The sequence below is a fragment of the Bubalus kerabau genome, chromosome 2 (genome assembly GCF_029407905.1).
Source record: "Bubalus kerabau isolate K-KA32 ecotype Philippines breed swamp buffalo chromosome 2, PCC_UOA_SB_1v2, whole genome shotgun sequence".
Lineage (NCBI taxonomy): Eukaryota > Metazoa > Chordata > Mammalia > Artiodactyla > Bovidae > Bubalus > Bubalus kerabau.
In genome coordinates, this window is record NC_073625.1 from 8966651 (window position 1) to 8993432 (window position 26782).

Consider the following 26782-nt stretch of genomic DNA (forward strand, 5'->3'; position numbering starts at 1 on the left):
CCTGATTTCTCTGGGAATCCAGCTCATAGGGAACCCACGGATTGTTCCTCATTTCTGAATTGCGTCCTCCTTTACAGATGCCTTGCCAAGAAGCCCGGGGACACTAGGTGCCCTGTGTTTTAGGTCAAGGGAAGTCTTGGCCTAGCAGACGATTCATGCTTTGAGGGATTCAAAAGAGATAGAAGATTTCATCTCTGACCCAAGAAGCAAATAATTTGCCCATGGGAAACAAGACTTGCATAAAAGAGGAAAGTGTATTGAAAATGCATTTTAAGAAATCAAGCTCTTGTTCCTAGATTTAAAGATGGTAAAGATTGAGTATCCAAGGTTAGCATCACAGAGGACACAGGGCCTGAGTGGACCGTGAAGAAAGGCAAGACTGGGTTTAACAAACAAGAGCACGTCAGAGCGTGGGCCTGTCAGGAGACAGAGGATGGGAATGCTGGGGCGGGGGTGGGGGAGGATGGGGGAGGAACCCGCCATCCTCGTGTGCTGGGGGTGTGAGATGCACCAGTGTCATGAACCAGCAGACTCAGGGCTTGGCTTTGAGCTAATGTACCGGGACCCTCGCGGGCCTGGAGTCGGGGAGGACTGGCAGGACATCAGGATTTTAGGAAGAGCAGGGCGGTCGAGTGGAGAAGTATCAGCCAGGAGTCTTGGAGCAGGGCTGGAGGGCTGGGATGGCTGGGGGCAGCCCTCGGGTGTGAAGGTTTGTAAGGCTGGAGACTCTATTTTTGACTTGGATTAGCTGTTTTATTGGCAAAGGCGTGCAGCCCCGCTCTGGTTTAAATGCAGGACGTTGCAGTCGTTGGCCCTAGATTTTGAATCTTCCGTGGTTAGGGGCCATCATCTGCTCTAACAAACTGTTGCGAACTTGGTGGCTTAAAACAGGAGTAGCTTCTCTCACAGTCTGGAGGCCAGAGGTCTGAACTCAAGGTGTGGGCAGGGCTGAGTTCCCTCTGGAGGTGCCAGCGGAGATTCTGTGCTTCTAGCTCCTGCTGGTTGCCAGCGTCCTTGGCTTGTGGCCGCATCACTCCTGTCTCTGCCTACATCTCACGTGTGTGTGTGTGCGCGCATGTGCGTACATGTTCGTTTGTCTTTTATAAGGACACTTATCATTGGATTTTGGGCTGGCTTCCTAGGTGGCGCTGGTGGTAAAGAACTTGCTTGCCAATGCAGGAGACCCAAGAAATGTAAGTTCAATCCTTGGGTCAGGAAGATCCCCTGGAGGAGGAAATGGTAACCCACTCCAGTATTCTTGCCTGGGGAATCCCAAGGACAGAGAAGCCTGCAAAGAGAAGGACTAGAGGTGGCAGAGTAGGACACGAATGAAGTGACTTAGCACAAAAGCTCACAGGGTATTGAGGGCACTCATCTCAAGACCCATAACATCATTACATCCACAAAGACACTTTCCAAAGAGGACACATGCTGGGGTTCCAGGGGGTGGGATACAGGCATATCTTGGGCACCACCCTTCAGCCCACGACAGCATGTTCTCAGATGAGGGGAGCATGAAACAGGGAGACCGAGCACCCCAGGATGGATCTCCTGGAGGAATGGCATAACCACCCAAACCTAGACACTCCCCTTCACTCGTGGCCTGTCATATGACGGCCCTCACCTGTTAAACTCACCCTGAGTGCCCACCACGTGCAAGCCCTGTGCTCAGCACTCGCGCTGATGTAATCATTATAATCACATATAATCTGTAATATTTCCATTCAGTTTCACAGCCAGGGTATGGGACAAGCCTTGCCCTCCTCTTACAGATAAGAACACAGGCGTGGAGGTACCTGCAGACCGTCGGACCCCTCTAGACGCAAGGGAGCTACTCGGAGCCCCCTGCACTTGTCTGCCATGCTAGACCTTATGTCTAGCACCTCCTTTCCCGCTCTCTCACCCCCTCTCCCTTTCTGGCTGTCATTCATCCCTAACACAAGCCGGCGTCCTGGGCAGGGCCTGCTTGTGTCTGTAGGGGGCTAAGCCTCAGCCTACGGACCCTAAGGGCTTTACTCTCGTTCTGGAGGACTGGCGAGGGGCACCTGCCAAGTCAAGGGGCAGGGCCAGGCTGTCGCTGCACCTCTTCCCCACTCTGTGACCCTGCACAAGTCACTTGGGCTCTCTGGGCCTCAGTTCCCGCATCTGTGAAATGGGGATGGCAGGAGTACTTACCTCCTGGGGATGTCTTTAATGGCTAAATGCATCTCTCTCCCCCACACCGCCCCGCCACCACCCCGTGTAAATGGATATTATAGCCAAGTGCCGATAATGCTTTTCGGCATGTAGTAAGTGCTGTGTGCTGTTTACGTGAAAACAAACCCCGCAAAACAGCACCAAAGTGCTTGTGTTTGGTTCCCGTGGCGCCTCTGCTTCATCTCAATGGGTGGGGCCGGGTGGTGGGGGCCGGGCTCCTGAGTGGGAAGGTGGAGTCCGCGGAGGCCTCAAGGCAGGGAGATGCTAGGCCTGCTGAGACGTCTCCTGGGTGGAACGGAACCCTCTAGAAGGAGGCCCCTCCTGGGTCCCAGCCGAGATCACTTGCTTATAAATACTCCAGAAGGAAGACAGGCCGTGCTCTGAAGGCCTCCCCACCCTCAAGCCAAGAGCCGTCTGTCCTGGGGGGCTCCGGACCCATGCACGCCTAGGGACCATGGTGGGCACTTAATGGGATGGGGTAGTGGCTGCCGCTGGGACCTTGGTTCTGTTCGCAGCCCTGGGCTCGAGCGGCCCGTGAACCCCTCAGCACGCAGACCCACTCACAGCTGTTCTCTGTCCTCACAGGCCGATGCTGCTACCAGCTTTCTGAGGGCAGCCAGATCAGGTAACTTGGACAAAGCTTTGGATCACCTGCGGAATGGGGTAGACATTAACACCTGCAACCAGGTAAGTGAGAGGCAGGCGGGTGTGTGGTCTCTGAAGAGTGGCTCTTGCCTGGAGCCGTTTCCTGAAGGCTCTGCCTCTATTAACCTTTTTCCCCCATGGCCTCAAACACCCCCCGGGGCTTCCACCCACTGAAGGCCCTGCCCCGGACGTGTGCCAGCCCCGCGGTGGCCCAGTGCCCCACGGGGAAGGGCCGGTGCCCCAACAGCATGGGCTGCGCCCCATCCACCCCCCACAGTCTCTCCCCTCAGAAGTGCCCGCTGGTGCCCGCTGCGGTCTTGGACTTTGTGGCCTTTGAAGTGGGGGGGTGGGTGGAAAGACTTTGAAGGATGCTGTGTCGGTGGCGGCATTCATCCCCTTTGTCTGCGGCGGCCTTTGTGGGTTTGCCGCTGAGAAGGAGGTAGGGCTGGGGATTCCCCGTAGGGTGTTGCCAGAGGCTGAGAAGCAGGGCGGCTGAAAGGGTTCTCTGGATGTTTCTGGTGCTGAGTGACGGGGCTCTGTGTGGGGAGGAAGCTGAAGGTGCGTGGGACGCAGTGGCAGGTGTGGGGCCCGAGGCTGGAGGCACTGCCTGAACCAAGAGGAGTGCACTCCCTGGGGAAGAGAGGACGGGGTGTGGCCAGGGCTGTGGATCCGATGCCTTTGGTTTCGTTTGTCTGTTTTTGCCAGTCAGTTGAGTTGTTCGGCTACATGGCCAATACCGTTTCTAACTGAGAAGAAATTTACCCATTCCAGCTTCATAAAAAGCCATCCTAACCGTTAAAAAAACTATTTTTGATTGTGGTGAGACGCACCTCACATAGAATTGACCGTGTCAAGCATTTGTAAGTATACAGTTCAGGGGCCTGAGTTACATCCATGCCCATCACCACTATCCATCCCCAGTTCATTTTTCATCTCGCGAAACTGAACCTCAGCACCCAGCAAACTAAGTGCCCTGCCCCTCACGACCAGCACCCTCCTGTCTGTCTCTGGGAATCGCATGGCAGTAACTCATGCGGTTTGGCTTCGCGGACCAGCTTATTTCCGCGAGCATGGGCTCCTGGCAGTGACTCACGTGGTTTGGCTTTGTGGACCAGCTTATTTCCGCGAGCATGGGCCGCCCCGGGTCTGTCCATGTGGTGCTGGACTGGGTGACTTTCACAAACCAGCAGGAGAAACACCCAGGACGCAGCTTAAGTTTTCCATTGGCGGCCTGGGCCCCTCAGCCTGGCCTCCCTGCCCCCTACTCCACTTATAGTGCACGGGACCACGTGCCGAGATTCCTTTTGGATCCAGCTGGGCTTCTGTGGTCTAAATCCACACGTGGAAGCGCAGAGAGGATGGGGCGGGGAGTGTGGGATAGGAAACACGGGTAGGAGCGTGAGACGGAGCAGTGGCCATGGCAGTGGACTCCAGAGGGGAGACAAGCATGTGGATGGACTTGGGGTGCAGACTGGATGGGGAGAAGAAAGCCCCGCTTCTGTCATCCCTCCCCCCCAACATCCCAGACCTGAGGCATTCTGGGTGGTTCCAGACAGCGTATTAAAAAGCAGAGACATTACTTTACCAACAAAGGTCCATCTAGTCAAAGCTATGGTTTTTCCAGTAGTCATGTACAGATATACTTGGACCATAAAGAAGACTGAGCATCAAAGAGTTGATGCTTTCAAATTGTGGTGTTGGAGAAGACTCTTGAGAGTCCCTTGGACTGCAAGGAGATCCAACCAGTCAATCCTAAAGGAAATCAGTCCTAAATATTCATTGGAAGGACTGGTGCTGAAGCTGAAGCTCCAATACTTTGGCAACCTGATGTGAAGAACTGAATCACTGGAAAAACCCTCTTGCTGGGAAATATTGAAGGCGGGAGAAGGGGATGACAGAGGACGAGATGGTTGGTTGGCGTCACAATCTCAATGGACATGAGTTTGAGTAAGCTCCAGGAGTTGGTGATGGACAGGGAAGCCTGCAGTCCATGGGGTTGCAAAAAGTTGGACACGACTGAAAGACTGAACTGAGTTGATAGGTTCAGCCAAAAGGTTGCCTTTGGGGAAATGGACACTCTGGCCCCATTTCTTTCATGGAAAGGGACAGAGGAGCAAAGTCTGGGGGCCACGAGAGGGTGCTGGAGGGCTCAGGAGAGGGGCTGTGTGAGCCGTCATGGTGTCCCCGCCCCCTCCAGGTGGGGGCACCTGCAGACGCACTCCTGGGGGGCCAGGAGGCAAGCTCCTTGCTTCCTTCGTTCAGGCCCAGAAACGCAGATGAGCGTCCCTCTGTAGGGAAGCTGCCGGTGAGAAGCACCAGTCTCCCCAGAGGCCCTTCGAGGGTTAAGACACCCACTCTCCAAGGAGCTGCTTAGCAGGATTGGGGGCAACTGCATGGTCCTGAGCCCTGAGCCACGGGCAGGTTCTGAGCACACGGGCAGGACTCTCTCCTGACGGGGCTGCTGCCAGTGAGGCCCCGCGAGCCCGGCCTGTCCCTGGGCTGCCGTTCCACAAGGCCCCTCCTCAGTCCATCGCGGGCTCAGCCAGCACTCAGGCCACATTTGCAGATTATGGGCGCTATCTCTGATAGGCTTAGTGCCGGAGGAGACTGCTAACTGCTGCCGGTGAGGAAAGAGGGGGGATGATGGTTAAAGGAAGGGCTCCCCAGTGCGCAAAGCCCCTCCTGTTGGTTTAGTCCTGCGGCTCCTTCACCCCTCCACCCCCCCAGATCTGGGCTCCGCTGGTCCTCGTCTTTCGCTCTGTGTCTGCTGCAGAGCCGCCCCAGGACTGCCAGTGTTGCCGGAGCCTCCTTCCCGTGTTACAGGGCAATCGGGCTTTTGCTCCGAGTGGAGATACAGGTGGAGACGATGACCGGGCACCGGGGGCCGGGGCGAGGTGGGTCAGGACCTAAAGCTCAGCTCACCTTGGTGCACCCCTGGGACAGCACCCCGACTCTGTGACGTGCACAGACCCATCCCCCTTAGGGGATGAGAGCGTCTTCTCTTCAGAGCACACGCTCACGGTTCTGAGATTAAAACACAGGCTCTTGTCCTGGGGTCACCGCTCGAGAATTTGCTTCCATTGGATCCTTTTGAACCGATGGACTGCAATCGCAGTGACGGGGCAAACGCCGATCCTTATATAAGTAACACACTTTCAGAGGATGTTTCGTGGAAAGAACGAGAGTCGTTTGCCATAATCGGAAATAATTACTCTAAGTAGTGTGGAAAGAGGCTTATATAAGAGACATCTGAATATTCAGGGCAGCTTCCTTGGTGCACAGATTTTTGTCTACTGATTTTTATCACCATGATTACGGTTGTAGAAAAGAACAAATCCACACACAAGGACACACACAGCTACATGTGCCCATGCCAGTATCTCTACGTAAGCACTCCTTTCATTTATCCAAGCGTTTTTCAAGCTTCAAACCCACGTCGTCCATGTCTTCCCAGATACCTCCTCAAGTGTAGAGCTGGGCTTTAGGGATTTAATAGTTAAGAAACAAAAGCCATCCTCCTCAACCACTCTGACCCATAGTCTACTGACTGTGAGAGCTGTTAATCAAGTAATCACGCAAACGGATCTGCAGACAAGCTATGCTAGGAGCCCAGGAGGAAAGTCACAGGGAGTTAGGAGAGTCTGTAAGAGAGACTCGGGGTAGGGCAGGAGGTCAGAGAAGGCTCCTGGAGGAAGAGCTGTTGAGTTAAGGGGTGAGTCAGGGTTAATGAGGGCAGGGAGGGAAGAACATTCCAGAAGCAGAGAAGAGCCCCGAGAGTGTAGAGGGGACGGTGGCAGGGCGGCTGCAGGCAGGAGGGAGAGACCAGGAACCAGATGAGGCAGGAGAGGTGACCTCGGGGCTGGACGCGAGAGGCAGGGGTGACGGTCACAGCGGCCACGACCTGGGTCAGGTGCCCCGGGGCCCGAGCCACGCGTGTGTGTCATGCGTGTGGGCACGTGTGCGCCCGCGTGTTTCCTGCTCCACCGCACATGAACCCTCTGCTTGCAGAGTGAGGCGGGGGGTCTGGGGCGGGGCCAGAGCAGCCAGAGCGGCAGGGGTGGGGGACGGACCGAGAGGGATGGAGGCATTTCAGCCTTTGACCTCCTACACCACCGCATGCACGTGTCCTGGTAGAGCGTCCACCGGGCTTGTAGACCCGCTGAGGGGCGCCGATCTTTACCCTGAGAGCCGAAGGGAGCAACCACAGATTCAAGCGCAGGAGTGGGGGCGGCAGGTAGCAGGGCCCACGGGCAGATACAGGAGAGCCGGTTTTCAGATGATGGCGGTGGTCTGGGAGGGACGTGTCAGTGGCCCAGGTAAGGGTCGTGGCCATGGGGATGGATGCGTTGGACAGATGTGGGGGAAGGGGGAGGAGACTTCAAAAGGGACCCTCAGATGTCTGGCTTGTGCTGGAGGGTGGGTGGGAGCGACCTCCGCTCACTGACCCAAGAACTAGAAGCCGGTGTGTGGAATCGGGGTGAAGAGATGAGAACGGAGTGGGGATCCTCTTACAGAGACTTTGAGGAATCTGGATATTTGAGCCTGGAACCCAGATAAGAGGTCCAACCCAAAGATAGATATTTGGAAACCATTCAGCACTCGAGGAAGCAAAGTTCTGGCCGTTGGCTGATGAGAACAAGATGGAGAGGTGTGTCAAATCCAACCCCTCAGCGTCAATCCGCACGTGTGGTGGTCAATGCACCCGTGCTTATTAAACACCTTCTTTGTGCCAAGTATTGGGCGCTGAGCAAGATAGTCAAAAGGGACAACATCTGTGATGTTTACAGCTGGTGAAGAAGACGGGCAATAAGAGAGCGGGCATCTACCGTCAGCTAGTGAGACAGCCCGTGGAGGAGAGGGGGTGAGGGGTCTCATCTCGAGGATGGTTAAGGCAGGCCTCTCTCAGGGGGGGATTTGAAAAGAAGTAAGGGAGAATCATGTGGTTTCCGGAGGCGAGCAGTCTTGGACAACAGGGATGTGCAAAGGCCCTGGGGCAGCATGGGGTTGGTTGGTTTGGGGAAGAGCAGGAACAGGGTGCCTGCAGTGGAGAGACGGAAGGGAGGCATGGGGCGGGGGGAGGTGGGGACATCGCTGGGGCTGAACCTTGAAGGGCTTTCGGGTCACGGCGAGGACCTGGACTTCGCTCCAAGGGTGACGGGAAGTCTTTGGAAGGTGCTCCGTCTGACTTAATATTTAAGAGGTCACCCCGGCTGCTATGTGGAGGATCGTCTCAGGACACAGAAATGGAAGCAGGGAGATGGTGGGGTGTGAGGGAGGGGCCAGGAAGAACCCTGAGGGGGCTTTGAATAAGGGAGAGACAGCGCAGAGGGTAAAGCCTAGCAACTTGCCTCCCCAGGGTCACAGGGTCATCGCCTTGGCTAGGGCACATGGGATGTGGGGCCTGGGGACCCTCACTCAGCCCAGGACTGTGTCATTCTCATCACTGGGGCTACCACATGGCAATGGACTGGTTGGGCTGTGTCTCAACTCAAAGGCCATCGTGAAGACCCCGTGGTTCCCAGGGCCTGAAGCTATGTCCCCTGCAGTCACTCTGTATCTCTCACAGCTCTGCGTGTCCAGCCACCCAGAGTGTCCGTGTCTTATCTATCCCAGTAGACGCTAGGTGTCTGGGGGCGAAGTCCATGGCTGCCTCTACCCACAGCACGTGGCACACGACGTGTTATGTGATCAATACTGAGCTGAATAAATGGCTGCATGATTAGGCACATCCTAACATCAGCTTCCCACATCCAGTTTCCAGAATGGGTGCTAGATTGCAGTATCAAATTAAAATATTTTATTATGGAGGCCATAGCAAGGTAAAATAGTACTTTTTTGGGATGAACTGATGGGCCATATGCACTTAGCCATCAGCCCAATGAAAAGAGAACAAGAGGAGACCAAGTCAAAAGTCCTCTGTTCTCTCGGGAGAACAGAGAACAATTCCTAGAATTGCCAGGTCTACACAAGGCTCTGGCCAGGAACAGCTTGCTCTAACTCTAGGGACAAAAACCCTCACTGTTTTAGGTTTCGTCTCTGTCCTTCTGACGCTGACCAAGCCTGGCCTTCCTGATAGGAATAGAGTTCCTTGAGACCCTTGGAGGAAGTTGCACGTCTGCAGTGCTGGCCCTGGGTAGAGAGTTAGGAGGGCGTCCCCTGGAGCATCCCAGTTACCTCCACCGCCTAGCCTGTCATCCTTCTCCGTGGTCCTTACTGCTGCCTGACCCACTGCTACGTGTCTCTGTAGCTTGTCATCACTCTCTGTCTTCCCCGCTGTGGTGGAGGCACCCCGACGGGCAAGGGCTTTGTTCTGTTCAGTGCTCCTTGTCAGGGATTCTGCCTGGCTCATGGAAGGTGCTCATAATTTCAGTCCCCAGCTGTATAGTCTGCTGGCACCACGAAAGCTGAACGCTTATGTATTTGGTGCCCAGCCCATGAAGGAGCTGCACCTATGTACTGCCACTATTTTTTGTCTTAAAAATTTATTTATGTGTACATTTTTATTGAAATGTAGTTACAATGCTATGCTAGTTTCAGGGAATCAGCAAAGTGGTTCAGATACATATATATATATATATATATATATATATATATAATTCTTTTCTTTGTTTCCATTATAGGCTGTTACAAGGTATTGACTATAGCTCCCTGTGCTATACAGTAGGTCCTTGGTGGTTATCTCTTTTGTATATAGTAGTGTGCTTGCGTGCTCAATCACTCAGTCGTGTCCGACTCTTTGTGACCCCATGGGCTAGCTCGCCAGGCTCCTCCGTCCATGGGATTCTCCAGACAAGAACACAGGAGTGGGTTGCCATTTCCTACTCCAGGGGGTCTTCCCAGCCCAGGGATTGAACCCATGTCCCTTGCGTCTCCTTGCATCGGCAGGCGGATCCTTTCCCCCTAAGCCACTCGGGAAGCCCCTGTGTACGATAATGTGTGTATTTTAATCTATCCCTCCTTCCCTTCTCATTTGGTAACCAGGAGTTTGTTTTCTATGTCTGTGAATCTATTTCTGTTTTGTGAGTTCACTCGTAGTCTTTTTTTTTTTTTTTTGATTCCACATATAAGTGATATCATATGGTGTTTGTCTTTCTCTGTCTGGCTTGCTTCCTCCAGTGTGATCATCTCTAGGTCCATCCACGTCGTTGCAAATGTAAGCACTGCCACTTTTAAGAGCATAATGAAATAGTTGCTTTCAGGATAATGACTCTTTTTCAGGATGGCGGTTTTGGCACCAGCCACATGCATCAAATATGTGGCAATATTTGCTGCCGAAGCCAGAAGCTCGACCATCTGAGCAATCACAAAAACATAAACAATTTCCAGTACAGCCCACGAGAGCGTGTAAAACCGTCCGAGTTCCATCGATGTTCCCTAAATTTCCACGTGTGTCTTCCACACACAGCCCACCACTGCTGGGTACTCGTTTATCTTGAAGGTGAAGGGTTTTCAGCATTTCAGATACATGGAGCACCTGAACAAGAGCCACGGAATAATCTTTTCTGCAGCAGCCAAATGCCAAGTCTTCCGATCAGGATTCACTGGGCTCTGGTGATTGTGATAATTGCTACCTTTCCAAATTACAGTCTTGGAGCTTAGAGGAGAGCGGGGCATTCAACTCGCACTTTTGTAGCTCGGAAAGCTGAGGTTCAGAGGTTACTTCTGAATGTCTTCTGAGCTTTATGACTTTGGATTTGGAGAGGTGGGTTGGCAAAGACCACCTGAAGTTTCTCTGCTCATTCATTTATTCCAAAAATTTTAGACATATTTAAAATTTTTTTCTATTGGTTTTTTCCTTTTTAAGAATTTATTTTATTGAAGTGTAGTTGATTTACAATGCTGTGTTCATTTCTGCCATACAGCAAAGTGACTTGGTTATGCACATAAATTCTTTTTCACATGCTTTTGCATTATGGTTCACCACAGAATATTGAATAGTTCCCTGTGCCACACAGTAGGACCTTGCTCTTTACCCACTCTACATACACTAGTTCCACAAACATAAACCGAGCACTTACAATGCCCCCAGCACGTTGGTAGACCCTTAATTCATCCATGCCCTGCTCTCAGAGAACTCAAAGGCTAGTAAAGAAGCCCAGCTTGGAAATAGAAGCTTACACGTCTAGTACCATCCAGGAGGAGCACACAGGCTGTTTTCATTCATTCACTCCACACACTTCTTGAGCTGCTCTACTAAGCCACGTGCTGGCCACTAAGAGGGAGTCCCGGCGTCAACTCCCCCGTCGCTCCCAGTCTGGGGGTGGTGGCTGGGATGCCAGTGAGTCAGAGAAAGCCTCGGAAGAAAGAGTGGGAGTCTGCCAGGGAGACTGGGCACGGGGAATTGTAGCGAGAAGGAGCGGTCACTGCAGAGGCTGGGAGCGTGGGGAGTAGGCAGGGAATGAGGTTGGAGGAGATGAAACGTAAGAGGGCAGGATGGGGGCAGTCAGGCTAGGAGGGTACGTCTGGATCAAGGTCGATACGCAGCCTGTTACTCTTCTCTGGATTCATCTTTTTTGCTGCAACGCGTGGCATGCAAGATCTTAGTTCACCGACCAGGAATTGAACCCACACCCCCTGCAGTGGACGTGAAGAGTCTTAACCTCTGGACCCCCAGGGAATTCCCCTCTGGCATCATCTTTTGCTTAGGAACTGCTGATTGGCATAGAGATTGTGTTCATCTACATCCTCCCCTAATTCTACCTGTACCCCCCACAAACTCACGCAGAAAGCCTCTCCATGTAATGACAGGGTAACACATTAAGCCTTCTGGTGGGCTTCCCAGGTGACTCATGGGTAAAGAATCCACTTGTAATGCAGGAGACCTGGGTCCGATCCCTGGGTCAGGAAGATCCCCTGGAGGAGGGCATGGCAACCCACTCCAGTATTCTTGCCTGGAGAATCCCGTAGACAAGAGGAGCCTGGTGGGCTACAGTCCATGGCGTTGCAAAGTTGGACAACCTGAAGCGACTGAGCGCACACACACAAGGCTTCTGGAAGTGTGCAGCTCTGGATGAGCGATGAGGAGAAGGGAAGGATGTGTAGTTGCAGCCCCCACGTGGGAGAGAGGTGGTCCTGGGGAGGAGGGGAATGCAGGTGAATGAGGGGAGTGCCAGATACCCCAGCGTCCAGTTCCAGAGACTCTCCTGGAACTCCAGTTTCCACCAGAAAAAGATGTTTGTGAAAAAGAACCTGAAAACCTCCTTCCCCTGAATTATTTTAAATAGGTAAATTACTTCTGCATTGCAGCAGAAATGAGCTATTTGATGTTCATCTTGCTAATTACAGTGACTAATTTATCATTTGAAAGGAAGTTGATTGCTTGACTGGAGTCAGAGTGACCTGTGGTGTTTAAGAATCACAGGTTTCAGTTCTTGGGTATCTCTGCTTTCTCAAGCCCCTCCAGGCACGTCCACTTTGAAGGCCCGCATCCCCCTTGTGGGGTGGATGATAGAGCAGGTGCTTGATTAGTAAGGTTGGCAGAGAGGTCTTCCTGGGCTGGAGCCAGGGTCTCCCGACACCGAACTCCGAGGACGGGCTGACTGTGCAGCGGGCCCCCCTTATCTGGACAGCCTTCCTTGTGCTGGTTTTATCTTCATTTTCCTTCCCTCCTGGTGAAGGCAGAGTCAACAGACCCACTTCGGGCAAATAAAGATGCCCACTTGTAGCAACAATGGGGACATCTCTGGGATCCTAGGGACTAGAAAGGTTGACAGAATCATCAGGAATGGCCTGGCATGCATCGAAAAGAAAGCACACCTTCCAAAGTCTACTCAGTGGTTTGACTGCTCCGAGTTTATAATGTGAAGACCAGATGTGCAATCTTCGTTTCGAGAGACTGAAAAGAAATATAGCTGTGTGCTTTTCAGGTGGCATGCGTGTGAGGTCAATTCCGCCAATGCCTGGGGAAAACTCAGTGAGTGCCCAGGCCCCAGGCTGGGACCAGAGGTACAGGGAGAAGCGGGACTCTGCAGACAGTCCTACTTGGGGACAGAGACACGAGAGCTGGTAGACTCAGTGATAAGGTAGAGTCATCAAGCGCCCTGGGGATATGGTGGGGAGAGCAACTAACTTTGGGAGCTGGGAATACAGTGTAGGGGGGGGATGAGAGAGGGACAAGGGAAGTTACAGAGGAAAATGACATGGGATCTGGGCCTTGGAAGAAGATTCACCTCCCTGGCTAACAGAGGAAATGTAAACATGGTTCGCTTTCTTTCCTAGTAGAATAGACCAGGCGTGTGAATTTGTCCTGGCATCGTTGACACTCGACTATGAATTCTCTAATAGGCACATTTTTGGCATTTGTGAGAACCATCTTCCTAGGTTTCATTGTTTCGTGATTTTTAATTTAACAGCAGGTGAATACAGGGTGGTTGCTGAAAAAGTCACCCTTTATATAAATACAGAAATTCGGGCTTCTGTAAGTCTCCCCTTCTGCCCCCACTTCCCCCAAATCACTGTGAGAAGTTTGGCATCAGTCTTATATCTTTCTCTGCATCTCTGCAAGAGAAACATATCTGTTGATTGTCTCTTGAGAGTGCATACAACTGTTTGATTCTGGAATTGCGGAATTAAGAGGAAACAGGCTGGGACTTCCCTGGTGGTCTGGTGGCTGAGACTCCTCGCTCCCAATGCAGGGGGCCCGGGTTCAATCCCTGGTCAGGGATCCCGCATACCACAACTAAGACCTGTTGTAGCCAAATAAATAAATATTTAAAAATACAAAATAAGAGGAGGCAGGCCTGCCATTTTGAAGACTCACAGATGGAGACCCCGGAGGTGAAGTGACATGTCTAGACATTAGGAGGACAGCTGAGAGGCCTTTGTTTGGTATCTGATGTCTTCCCCTAAACCCCGCTGCTCTGCTTCTGAGGGGCTGGCTCTTTTTATCCTTTTAAAGGAAGGCCAAGGTCTCGGACGTGGATACTCTTTCCAGTCCATAGGAGGTATTCTTAGTGGCAGACCTGCATGTCAGAGTTCCATTGTCTTATTGCCCTGAGCTCACCCTTTTCTGCATGTCCCTAGGGGCCTCCAGCCCCTGCAGCTGCCAGGCAGCTGAGCTGGGAGGCTGCCCAGGTGTGTCCAGCGAGGAGCGGACAAGGGACCAGGTTGAAGCATCTCCTCCAAGAGCTCCCAAAGACATGTGGGTTTCTTTTTTTTTTTTCTTCTTAAGATAATGGAAAGTGTTCAGGCATTTCCCTCCTTGTGAATATCAAGTAAACCCCAAATCATAAACAGTACCTGGGTCAGGAGATAAATTCCGGTTGTGATAGAGCAGAGGAGGGGCATGCTCAGAGCTGGCCCTGAGCGTTCGTCTCGGACCCCGCACCTTCCTCCCGGTTTCTGAGCTTCTCTTCCCTTCCCTGGTCCTGGACCAGAGACAGGCTGGCAAGGGAGACGAAGGGTGATTTCCCACCAGGGTGACAGCCATCACCTCGGCTCTTTCTGGCTTCCAATGCATTAGATCCAGGATCATATATTTTTAGCAGACCTTTCCCACCAAGCAGTCACGCGATATCTGGGTCAGGAGGAGGCTGCAGGTGAGGGGCCTGCCCTCCCGTCAGCTGGTTCCCACGCAGGGCTTAGGCTGCTCTCTGGGGTCTCCAGCCTAGAACGGGCTCTCGACTCTGGTAAAGGTGGCACCTCTTGGGCCTGTGGAACTCAGGGATGTGTGTGCTCAGCCTCCCACACAGTCTCTGGTCCTAGATGTGCAGGAACCCCAGTGGGCCGCCCATCCTCTCCCACCATAGCCAGCGCCCAGGGCCGCCCCCAGCTCTGCCTCGGCTTCTCTGACAGCCTCTTCTACCCTTACCCCGTGGCTCCCTCCTACCCAGCCCCTGGCTTTGTTTTTTAAAATTTTAAACTTTCGCAACTATAGAAAAGTTCCATGAACAGTACAAAGAATCCTCCGTCACCCAGATCCTCTGACCTTTCCTGTCTGTCGATGTGTAACATATACAGAGATGGTGTCATTCCCCGTCACTGCTAAACATCTGGTGGGTACCATATGGAAGTCAGGACACTTTCCCGCATGATACAGGATCTCTCCAGGAGTACACTTTGGGCTCACTTGTCATGTCTTGTTGGTCTCCTTCGATCTGGAATGCTTCCTCAGTCTTGGCCCGTCTCACCTTCTTGCCCGTCTTCCATTCTGTACTTCGAACCCCAGCTGTGTCTGCAGACGTTTGCTGGTGACCAGGCTGAGGCCATGCATTCTTGGCAGGGTCCTGTAGAAATCAAGCTCTCTTTCCATATCTGAGGACGTTAACCTTGATATTGGTGTCTGCCAAGTTTTTCTGCTGTAAAATCATTGATTTTTCCCTTTGTGGTTGCTCAGTATTTTCTCGGGGAGGAATACTCCCATGTATTGCCAACACAAGTCTGTTTCCCATCAGACTTCCAGCCACCATTCTTGGCAAAGACGGCTAGTTTCCGCCTGCATTGGTTACCACTGTGATGGTTCCAAGGAATGCTTCTCCGTCTTCGTCATTCCTTCTACATTTATTAGCTGATATTCCACTGAAGGATAAGCTTTCCCTTCTTTCTTACTGATTCGTTTTTTCATTATTTATTTATACCTCTTCAGACTCATGGGTTCATTTGATGGGTTGTAGTCTGATACTCGCGGATGTTCAAATCTGAATCAGGCCACTAGCAGGCTTTCCAGCAAGCTGGCTTCTGTGTTCTCTGACATGTCTGCATCAGTCTTTGATTTTTTTACTTTATGGTGCAAGTTATCCCAGGGTCATTTTGTACTGTCCCTACCCCGGTCCTGAATCAGTCACTTTTCCAAGGCCTCTGTTTCCTTTGAGTGGAGCCTGGTTTGTAGACACCAAAATCCGGTCACTCAGGGTGCCCATTGCTACTGCTTTCACATGTGTACACGCATCTATAACGACTTCTACATCTGTGTGTGTGTGTTTTTAAAAATCCCTGAGATCAGGCCAATGCTTCTGATCTTAATCCAAGACCTCAGGACTCTTCCTAGTCTTTCCTCTTTCCAGGGTTTGAATTTCTTCAGACAGTGAGAAGCCTGACTCCACTGATTTGCACCACCTTCAAAGCGCTTGTTTATTTGCTCTAAGTACCCACCTCCCAAGCACTCCAGAGCAGCCCCCGCCTCCCTCTCAGATGCCTCTGCAGGGCACCCCTCTGGTTCACCGTCCTGCATGCTCAGATGCCAGCATCTTCCGACTGGGGGGTGAGGGAAGGGAAGAGGAAGAAAAGGGAAGATGGGAACATCTCCGTTCCCTTTCGATTTTGTTTCTGTTTGGACTGAAAACTTAATGCAGGCAATTTGAGGACAGGCCCCAAGATTTACACTGTTGTAGTCATTTCTTTGTCAGAAGCTTAGTTCAAGCCCTTATCTCGTGAGCCCAGGATAATAGTTGCCTCGTCTCATCGTCTCCTTGGCCTTTGGTTTCCGTGGTCTCTGCCTCTCCTTCTTACCTGACCCTTTCTCTATTTCCCATCAATTTCAGGATTCAGAGGAGGGATGGCCACCATTTCGACCTTTTTGTTTCTCTCCAGCGCCCCGTTCAGATTCTTATTTCCTGCTCTGTTTCAGGGCCGCACACCTGCAAGTATATAACGTTGGTGATCTTGCTCCACAAATAAGAACCAATAATAGAGCAAAGCCAGAGGTCACAGATGCATCAGCAGGTTGTCATTCAGGAAATTAAGCTTCTGTAACATAGAGTAGAATACTTACCTTCTCTGGACGGATATAACAAGCTAACAGAGGATCCAGAGTGAACGGGAAAGTAGGTATAACGTATAAGAACTAGGTGTGTGATGCTCTGTGTGCACGTCCTTATCCGTTATGGGAGAGGCTCTCACTGTTTGCCGACCACCTCAAGGCAAGTTACCTAGAAGCCCCTCCCTGGCTTCTTCTTGTTCCCCTCTGGGGTCCTTGGCTTCTTGGCTTTCTCTGCCACTACTCTGGCTTGTTCTTCCAGGACTCCACTCCTTTCCTTCCCCATCAAAGCTTCCCCTGCCCAGGGCTCCATTGCCTCTGGCGGTAGCACAGCCAATTAATTAACCTGATAAGCCCAATCAATAGTAAGGTAGTAGGTGTTTATGAATAAAAAGGCCATGCTTCCCAGTCGCTACAGGAGCAGACATTGCTTAGCTCAGAGAAAGGGGGTAGGGGCTAGAATCATGAGTTTTGGGGGCAGTGTGGTGGGAAGGGCAGGTGGGCATGAGGTCCTTAGGACACAACCAGAAACTGTACCCATGCGGGCAGGACCGGCTGTGTGTGCAGGTGAAAGAATCACCAAGTGTGAGAAAAGGCGTGGAACACAGCATGTCCACACCAGCATGCCAGTGTCAGCCTTGGAGGCGTTCTGGAGTTTCCAAAGAGGCCAAGGGTGTCCGGACACCGTGGCCTCTCCATCTGGAACAGTCCTCTACTCTGGACAGGACGAGAGTTTGAATTTCCTGTGACACGTCTCCTGTATTTGTACGTTGAGAAATCAATTAGCGTAATTGGGGCAATCAGAGACATGAAACAGAGGGATCATTTACTGAGAACAAATGTCTAGAATTGTCTGTTTTGCCAGTGGAATTTTTCACAGTTGGTACAAGAAAATACTGCAAATTAAATCATTCAGGCTGAGTGATTTTTTTCCCTTTCTCCTTAAAAATGTTAAAAGAAACACAGCCTGGCTGAGATCTCCTCTCCCTCCCATCAGACAGATTGCTGCTCAGAAGAACCCACTAAATTGACATTTTACCTGAAAAAAAAAAAAAAAAGAGCAAAGGCAGATGAACAACCCCAGGTGTGAATGCTTGGCATGAATCTTTTTGCCAGAAAGATCCTAAAATGGTTGTCTGCCGTATTAAGACCACGTGGAACAAGATCATATGGCGGCCAGGTGGCCTCGGAGACTCAGGATAGAGTTTCTAGGATGTGAAAAGCTTTGAAGAACACTGCTCCCACCCTAACAGCAAAAAAAAAAAAATGCCTGGATACTCTGCAGAATTACAGTTTCCCCTAAGCCCATCAGAAAGCTGACATCTCAAGGCAGCAAGGTTGGCCGAATTCTCAAAAGAGACAAGCCCTCCTAGGAGAGGCCACCATTTCAGTTTTGGTAGATCCAGGAGAGAAAAGCAGTTGCCATAAAGCTGACATCTTAACAGATTCTCGGCTAACAGGCCAGCGTGGCTGCAGTGTGTCTGGAAGCTCAGGCCTCTACAAGGTGCTCCTGAGAAATACTGAAGTAAATCAGATCAGAGCGCATCCCTGGGGAGCAGAGAGCTCACCACAGGAGAGCGGGCGTTGCCTGCGACTGTGGGATCGGGGTGGAGGGGACCACAGACAAAGCCTTGCCTGCGTTCCAGACTCTTCATTTAAGTGAAGCAAAAATAGAGCCTCTCCCCTTCGGACCCCAGGCAGAAATCCCGTGTCTAGGGGAGAAGTAGTCACACTGCCTCTGCTTTTGGTGAGAGTGGGAGAGCTTCCAGCCCAGGACACAGCCAGAGATCCCTGCAGGAAAGGTGGGGCACAACCTCTGTACCCCTAGGGAGGGCAGGAAACTGGGGCCAGTAACTGTTTTGTACCAAGGAAAAAAAAGCAGAGGTCTGCTTCTTCTAGGGGAGGAAGAGCAAGGAACTGTCACTCAACACCAAGTATAGAGACAAGGCATGTTTTGCTGCTATGGAGAAGAGGGGAAGAAATGATGAAAAAAAAAAAAAAACAACCTTCCACCTTTGAGGTCCAAGAGCAAAGCCTGCCTAAGACTGAAGCTGGACCAGGACAGAAGAGAAGCTCTCTGCTCCAACCTTGTAACAAGGAAGAATGTAGGACTGCAGGGAGGGGGCAAGAGTGCAGAGAAAGACCCCAGTGGAGGCACAAGCATGCCAGGATGGGCTGGAAGCTGAGGGGAGATCGGGAACACAGAACAGGCCTCTGGCATCCCAGCTCCGGCTCTGGACTCAAGGTGACAGCAGCCTGCCAAAGGCTGTGTGCGCCAGGAGTCACCAAACACCCAGGCGCAGGCCAACTCCCGCGTGCATTGACCCAGCTCCCCCACCTCCACTCCTGTGCTAACAGCTTCTCAGAAGAAGCATGCCCATTTCCAGACACAAATTACTTCAGTCTCTACTGTTCTTCTGTGTATAATGTCTGGCACTCAATTAAAAATTACTATACACACACACACTCAAAGTAAGAGAAAACAAAGCATTTTCAATAGACAAAGCCATCAACAGAACCAGACTCAGAGATGACGACCTGATGTTGGAACTATCAGATGGACTTTAACTGTGCTTAATATGGATCCAGTAGGGAAAATGGACACTATTCACGAACAGAGGAAGTTTTAGCAGAGGGGTGAAAAGTGTAGAAAGGTCTTAGTCGCTCAGCTCTGTCCCAGTTTTTGTGACCCCATGGACTGTAGCCTGCCATGCTCCTCTGTCCATGGAATTTTTCAGGCAAGAATACTGGAGTGGGTTGCTGTTTCCTTCTCCAGGGGATCTTCCCAACCCAGGGTTTGAACCCACATCTCCTGTATTACAAGCAGATTCTTTATCATCTGAGCCACCAGGGAAGCCCCAACTGTAAGAAAGAGCCCAGTAAGAAATGGGCTAGATTGTAAAAAATGCTAGAAATTAAAAAAAAAAAAAAACTTTCTTGGCAATGAGAAATTTCTTCAACAGGCCCAAGAGTAGACTGGACACAGCTGAGAAAAGAATCAAGAACTTGATGATAAGTCTATAGAAATGATCGAAACTGGAGAAAAAAAGGAAAAGAGTAATGAAAGAGAAACAGAACCGAGCAGGCAAGGGCTGTGGGACAAAATCAGTTGGTTTAACCTGTACGTAGGTGGAGACCCAGAAGCAGGCGTCTTTAAGACGAGGAATTGGCGAGCTGGCATTTTCCTGAGAAAGGCACGTGTTAGAAAACGGCCACAAGTAGCTGCTGCTTTGCTCCCCAGTTTCTAATTTAGTTGAACCTTTTCCTCTAATATCCCTCCATCTTCTTCTTGTTTATCTTCTACACCCAGTTATTTGAGCGAAGGAACAGGTGATTTCTGCCCACAGTCCCCTCAGTAGCCTGTCTGCCGTTCGGCATGGAGTAGAGTCATTGTCAGGTTAGCTGGACCAGCTGAAAAGGTTCGAGGAAGATTCAGCAGCCTTTTACTTGTAGCCAACGTCTTGGCAAATAGATGGGGAAACAATGGAAAGGGTGAGAGACTTTATTTTGGGGAAGGGGGGCTCCAAAATCACTGCAGATGGTGACTATAGTCATGAATTAAAAGACGCTTGCTCCCTGGAAGAAAAGCTATGACCAACCTAGACAGCATATTAAAAAGCAGAGACATTACTTTGTTAACAATGATCCGTCTAGTCAAAGCTATGGTTTTCCCAATAGTCATGTATGGATGTTGAGAGTTGGACTATAAAGAAAGCTGACCACTGAAGAATTGATGCTTTTGAACTCTGGTGTTGGAGAAAACTCTTGAGAGTCCCTTGGACTGCAAGGAGATCCAACCAGTCAATCCTTAAAGAAATCAGTCCTGAATATTTATTGGAAGGACTGATGATGAAGCTGAAACTCCAGTAATTTGGCCACCTTATGTGAATAACTGACTCATTAGAAAAGACCCTGATGCTGGGAAAGATTGAAGGTGGGAGGAGAAGGGGACGACAGAGGATGAGATGGTTGGATGGCATCACTGACTCGATGGAAATGAGTTTGAGCAAGCTCCAGGAGTTGGTGATGGACAGGGAGGCCTGGCGTGCTGCAGTCCATGGAGTTGCAAAGAGTCGGACACAACTGAACGACTGAACTGAACTGAACGACTTGAACCTTGATTTAACTCCAATACAGCACACGGATCCTGATTTTAAAGGGGTGGTAGATTACAGTCCACCTCTGTCCATAGTTACAGCTAAGAACAAGAAGCTCCCAGAATTTGCACCCCTCCCCTCTTTGTATTTGAGCAATAACAAATCTGCTAAAATAAAAAGGTAGTATGAAATGAGGTGTTTATTCATCAAACACTCTTGAAATACTGAAAGTAGTCTCCTATACAGACTAGCTGTGCCTCTAATAAGTCAGTTGTACAAGTTTCTTCGTGTACATGTGCAGTAAAGTCACTTTCAGGCTTTCAGTGACTTCAGCTGCTGGAGGTGAGCAGTCATCCACCCGCTGAGGCCACCTACTGGAGAAGACTTGCTGCAGTGGGTCTAGGGGTTTGTGCATCCCTTGTATTCAGCTGCTTCACAGAAGAAAGAGGAGGGCGCTTGATGAGAATGGCTGGGGACATGGTTTCTAGAATTTGAGCTCATGGGTTTGGAATTCAAACTCGTGTTGCCATTGTCAATGGACTTGCACCCATGGCTGTGTGCAGGCTGCCCTGAAAAGACCTCCGTGAAGCTTTCTGACCCCTTTAACCAAGCAACTCCTTTCTCGTCTGTGCTACATGGTCCTATATCTGCACTGGGGGCATTTCCCACATGATTTCGCATTTGTCTATGCATCTCTTTTCTCTACAAAACTGAGTCCTTCGAGACTCAGGGTTTGTGTTTCAGGCCTCCCTAACACCTAGCACGGTGCCACGTACGGAACAGGTCCTCAGTAAATGTCTGCTGAAGCAGATTAAGTGTGTGCTCGGCCTGAAGCGACCATCGCTGGGACAGGAATTTGTCACAGCCGTGACCTGTGTGGTTTTACTCTGCACAAACCTCTGGAGCCTTTTGCACACTTGTCATAGCTGTGCCACGTGGGGCTTACCCTGGAGTCCTAGTGAGGGTGCTGGATTCAGATCATCCCAGAAATGGACTTGAAAGTACCTTAGGGTGACTGGGTTACAAAGTGAGAAAAATGAGCCAACAAGAAGACATCTTTGAACCAGGAGCTGAGGTGGAAGCTGAGTAGAGTATTGGAGACGCTGATCTATTTAGACCATCCTTGTCTTCTGCCAGAGTGCAGCTTCGGGAGGGGCATGTGACTTAAGGAGGGAAGCAGAGGGGCTTCCTCGGGACCAGGGTAGCGAACGAGTAAAATCCTGAGGACCATCTACAGGGCTCGTGGCCAGCCCCACGGGGACGCTTACGGTGACTGGGAAGTCCCTCTAGGCTGCCTGGTAATCACAAAGGGCAACTGTGCTTTCATCATCTATGAAAAGAGACATAGTAGTCCCTCCGGTTGAAAAGAAACAAAAACGCAAACCCTTTCTTCTGGGGAATCTGGGTTAGCTCTGTCTGTGGCGGTGCCCTAGAAAGGCTGTGTGACCTGAGACAGGCATTTGACTGTTCCAGGCCTCCGTTTCCTCAGAATCCAGGGATTTCCAGCATCCTGCTGGACACTAGCCTTCTCCAGGCAGATAGTACACTGACCCTGAGGTTCCAAAGAGCAGGGACAGTCACCCTGGGGCTTTAGCAGCAAACATGAGTGTTTTCTTTCTAGACTTGCCACTTGCCCAGCTTTGAGGCATATTCAGGGCCAGTAACTGCCCCCGGAAGGTGACTGCAACCCACAGCACCACTGAAACCCTAGCAGTCAACACACACACACACACACACACGCACACACACCCACCATGCACATGCACAGCCACAGCCGAGACCCCTGAGGTGAGCAGTCTGCGATTCCCATGACCACACACACCATCCTGAGTACCCACGTAACCACGCTCAGCGTGCCTGCGCTCAGCACCCCGAACCTTCCAGACTAGGCAGCTGTTGGGTGTGTAGACGGGATTGCAGATCACAGTGCTGGTGAGGGAGAGGGTCTTCTGCCGTGAAGACCCACCCCGGTACTGAGTCAGGATGCAAAGCTGGAGAGTGGCTCCTGGGGCCACTAGCAGGTCACCTGACAAATTGCTTTTCTGCAAGTTTGTGTTTCCCAAAATGATTTGAGGGGGGCTGGTATACTTCAACCCCGAGCTGCCCTCAAGCCTACTCTTGGCTGTCTTCTGACACCCAAGGCACCTGTTGTATTTGCCGCATCCAAGACCCGACGTAAAGACGGTCTCATACACGTCCTTACTCTCCGGTCCCCTCTCCCGTCATGAGGCACCTGTGTTGCGTGCCTGCAGCGATCGCTCAGCACTCTCCTCTGTGGTTTTAGCAAAGCAACAGGACCCATCTGTTCATGGGTGGGAACACTACCACTCCCAGGCAGGATATGTGTGCTTTAACTGGAACCTTCTGAAAATGGTGCCCGGATGCAAAGTGAGAGTGGGTGTTTCGGGACCCCGAGGTGGAGCTGCAGAGGTGTTTGAAGATGGGTGAGCCAGAGACCCCTCCGCTCACATCAGCAGGAACCAAGTCCCTCCATCCTGGTGGAGAGGGTCTTTCTTATTGACCAGAGCCCGAGGTGGCCCCAGGGCACCCCCTGAAAGGGGATGTGTGAGCACAGGGTTGAGCAGCAGAGGAGACAGGAAGGGGAAAGTGGGAAGAAGGGAGAATTGCTGGTGGGGAAGGAGGTGGCTGGAGATCACTGACTGATGAAAACCATTCTCTATGTGGAACCGAGATCTCCTTCTCCATTGGAACTGACAGCCATCACGTAGTCACTTATCTGTGCTCTGAGTAACTCTTTTTGAATTCAGCTTTTGCCAGGAAGTTTTGAGATATCTGAGTGCAAGGGCAGAAGAATCAGAGGCAGAGGGGGACCACTGGGGCTGCGCTGGCTCCTGACTCTAGGGCCTGGAGGAACTCCACCGGGGCAGCTGCAGCTTCAACTGCTGACTGAGGGAGTTCTGCTTTTGTGGACTGATGGTTGGGCCTGAAAAATGTTTGCTTGGTTTTTTTTTCCCCCTAAAATTTAACTGTCAGACAAGTTTTGGTCCTATTTGAAATGCCAAGGTGGCCAAGGGGCTATTCTATTTCACTGAAGTATAGTTGATTTACAATATTGTGTTAGCTTCGGGTATATACCAAAGTGATTCAGTTATACATGAGTGTGTGCTAAGTCGCTTCGGTCATGTCTGACTCTTTGTGACCCCATGGACTGTAGCCCGCCAGGCTCCTCTGTCCCTGGGATTCTCCAGGCGAGAATACTGGAGTGGGTTGCCATGCCCTCCTTCAGCGGATCTTCCCGACCCAGGGATGGAACCTGCATCTCTTACATCTCCTGCTTTGGCTTGCAGGTTCTTTACCACTTATTTACATATATTTTCAGATTCTTTTCCATTATAGGTTATTACAAGATGTTGAATACAGCCCCTGTGCTGTATAGTAAATCCTAGCTGTTTATCTGTTTTATGTATAGTCATTTGTATCTGTTAATCCCACACTCCCAGTTTATCCCTCCCCAACTTCCTCTTTGGTTAACCATACATTTATTCTGTGTCCGTGAGCCTATTTGTTTTGGAAAGAGATTCATTTGTATTATTTTTTAGATTTCACATATAAATGATATCATATACTTTTTCTCTCAGACTTATGATATACCCTAGAACTATTTTTTAGATAAATTATTGGCTTTATCTTACTATTATTATTATTTCACCACACTGCAAGGGTTGTGTGATTTTAGTTCTCTGACCAGGGATTGAACCCCCACCCTCGGCAATGAAATCAAGGAGGCCCAATAGCTGGACTGCCAGGGAATTCCCCCAAGGGGCTATTTTAATACGGACTCTTCTGTAGAGGAAATCTTACAGCCAGATGATTGATGGTATTTAGTTTTCAGATGACCTTCTTTCAAAATGCATTATTTTACTAAACATACATCTAGCTCTACAAATGCTTAGGAGACCTGGGTGTTGCTGCTTTGCCATTTCCGGTTGCTGCTGTGAAAATTAACCAGGAGGTTAAAGCTAGACCATCCCAGTTAAGTGGTGACTGTACCCGGCTAAGGTGTGAATTTCAAGGTCGCTGCTGGTTTTCTGAGAGCTTCCACACTTCATTCACACCCGGGAGTGGGGGGCTTGTTACCACCCTCTTTCTTTCCATCTGACTCACTACAGAAACCCTGCTCTGGAGCCAGACTGGCTCAGTCCTGAGCCTGTGTAGACACCCCTCTGGGGTCCCTCGGGTCTCCCCTTCCAGCCCTTTCACTTCCCCTCAGGGGCAGGGGCCTCAGGACACACGGACCCTCTAACCCCACCCTCCCTGCCTCTCTGCTCTCCACAGAATGGGTTGAACGGCTTACATCTGGCCTCTAAAGAAGGCCACGTGAAGATGGTGGTTGAACTTCTGCACAAAGAGATCATCCTGGAAACCACAACCAAGGTACGTCTCTTGGGGAGCCAGAGCTTTCCCCTGAAATTCACACATTGCCTCAAACCCTCAAGCCGTAGAAACCGGTCTTTCATGACAGAAACCCAGTCTTGCTTCTGAATGTCTCTCCTTCTTTCAGTTGCTTCTTAGGTCTATGAGCCCCTGAAGTCACTTGGAAAGCACAGGATCCCATTTCCACAAAATTCGGGGGGCCTTTATCCTCATCGCTAGACTATAAACCTAAAAACACAAGCCCTCTCCCAGTGGCTTCACGCTGTCTCAGGCTGAGAGCACTGGAAGGTCCACAGGCAGGCGCCTCGTGTCCAAATCCTCGCTGAGGTGCTTCGTACTCTGTGACCTTAAGCAAGTGACTCAGCCAGTGAGAGGCCTTAGTTTACTCATCTTTAAAATAGGGATTCTCATAGTCAGTTGCAGGATTGGTATGAAAGTTAAACATGGTACTGTATAGAAAATGTCTGCATAGAAAGAAATCAGTAAGTATTGGTAACTATGTCATTTGTAAGGGCTTCGGAAGAATCCAGATCCCTCCCATTCATTCTTCTCCAGCAGGTTCTTGATCATTTCGAGATCCTGCTCCTTGATCACTTCCAAACCCATCTGCTCTCTTTACTGGGTCCCTTGAACAGCGAACAGAGTTCTCTTTTACTCCGAGCATGGCTGACATCACACCTCTCATAACAGGAGGCTTCTCCCCAGAGCAGTAGATTATAAACACCAGTGACTCAAGTCCAGAAACTACAACCATGAAATTGATGCACTGATACATGTTGCGAGTGCATTTATACGTGTTGTGAAATCAGTTTCATTTCTTATGCATCTATTTGTTTATTCAGCACCCTTCAGCCAGCGTTTAAAGACAAACAACAGTAAATAAAAAAATCACCTCTGTTTACCATGTCCTTTGTTACCTACGTCCTTCCTTTGTTACGTACATCCTGTGGCTTTTTTTCCCCCCTTGGCTCGTCCCCTCTGTGTCTTATTTTTCATTTGCTGTTTATTTAACGTGGCCTCGAGCACAGCAGCTGATTTGTTTCACACAGCAAGCGTTTTGCTGCCTCACGAGCTGAGAACAGGAAGAACAACACGTAGAGAACAGACATAATTTATGGTTATGAAGTGAGATACCAAAATATTATGAAAGTAGAATCGTCTCTGAGGTAGAAGTCTGTAATTTTCATGTCATTTCCCGAAGGTGAAGAGATCTCACGGGTGAAATAGACTGACTTGCTCTTCCTGAGCGTGTACAGGGTATTTTATTTTCTAACCCCATGACAAACAATATTCACTGGAAGGACTGATGCTGAAGCTGAAGCTCCAGTACCTTGACCACCTGATGCAAAGAGCTGACCTATTGGAAAAGACCCTGAGGCTGGGATAGATTGAGGGCAGGAGAAGGGGACAACAGAGGATGAGGTGGTTGGATGGCGTCAGCGACTCGATGGACGTGAATTTGAGCGAGCTCTGGGAGATAGTGGAGGATAGCCGGGTGGGCGACTGTCCTTGGGGTCGCAAAAAGTCAGACATGGCTTCGCAACTGACAACAAATGACGGATACTGGCTGTTTCCACCCGCTTCCTCTGTGGGTGAAGGGTCTGTGGCTCTTTCCCTCCTGATGCTCTCGCCTACCTGGCTGCAAGCACAAGGCCGTCTGATCGGCTGTGGGGGACGGAGCGGCTGTGCTTTCTCTGGCGTCCCCCCAGGAGCTGCAGAAACAGTACGCTCCAGCACGTTTTACGAGCTCTGAGTT

The 26782-nt window shown here is 50.7% G+C and overlaps 1 protein-coding gene across 1 annotated transcript in view; it reads left to right on the forward strand.

The window, feature by feature from the left end:
* The first annotated feature begins 631 nt into the window (after positions 1 to 631).
* LOC129644120 (ankyrin-1) overlaps positions 632 to 26782 on the forward strand; it is a 102466-nt gene continuing 76315 nt past the window's right edge. The window contains exons 1-2 of the mRNA XM_055569529.1: positions 632 to 2883; positions 24928 to 25026. Of these exons, the coding sequence (XP_055425504.1) occupies positions 2665 to 2883; positions 24928 to 25026 (318 nt within the window). The 5' untranslated portion in view covers positions 632 to 2664. The remainder of the gene's footprint in view (positions 2884 to 24927; positions 25027 to 26782) is intronic.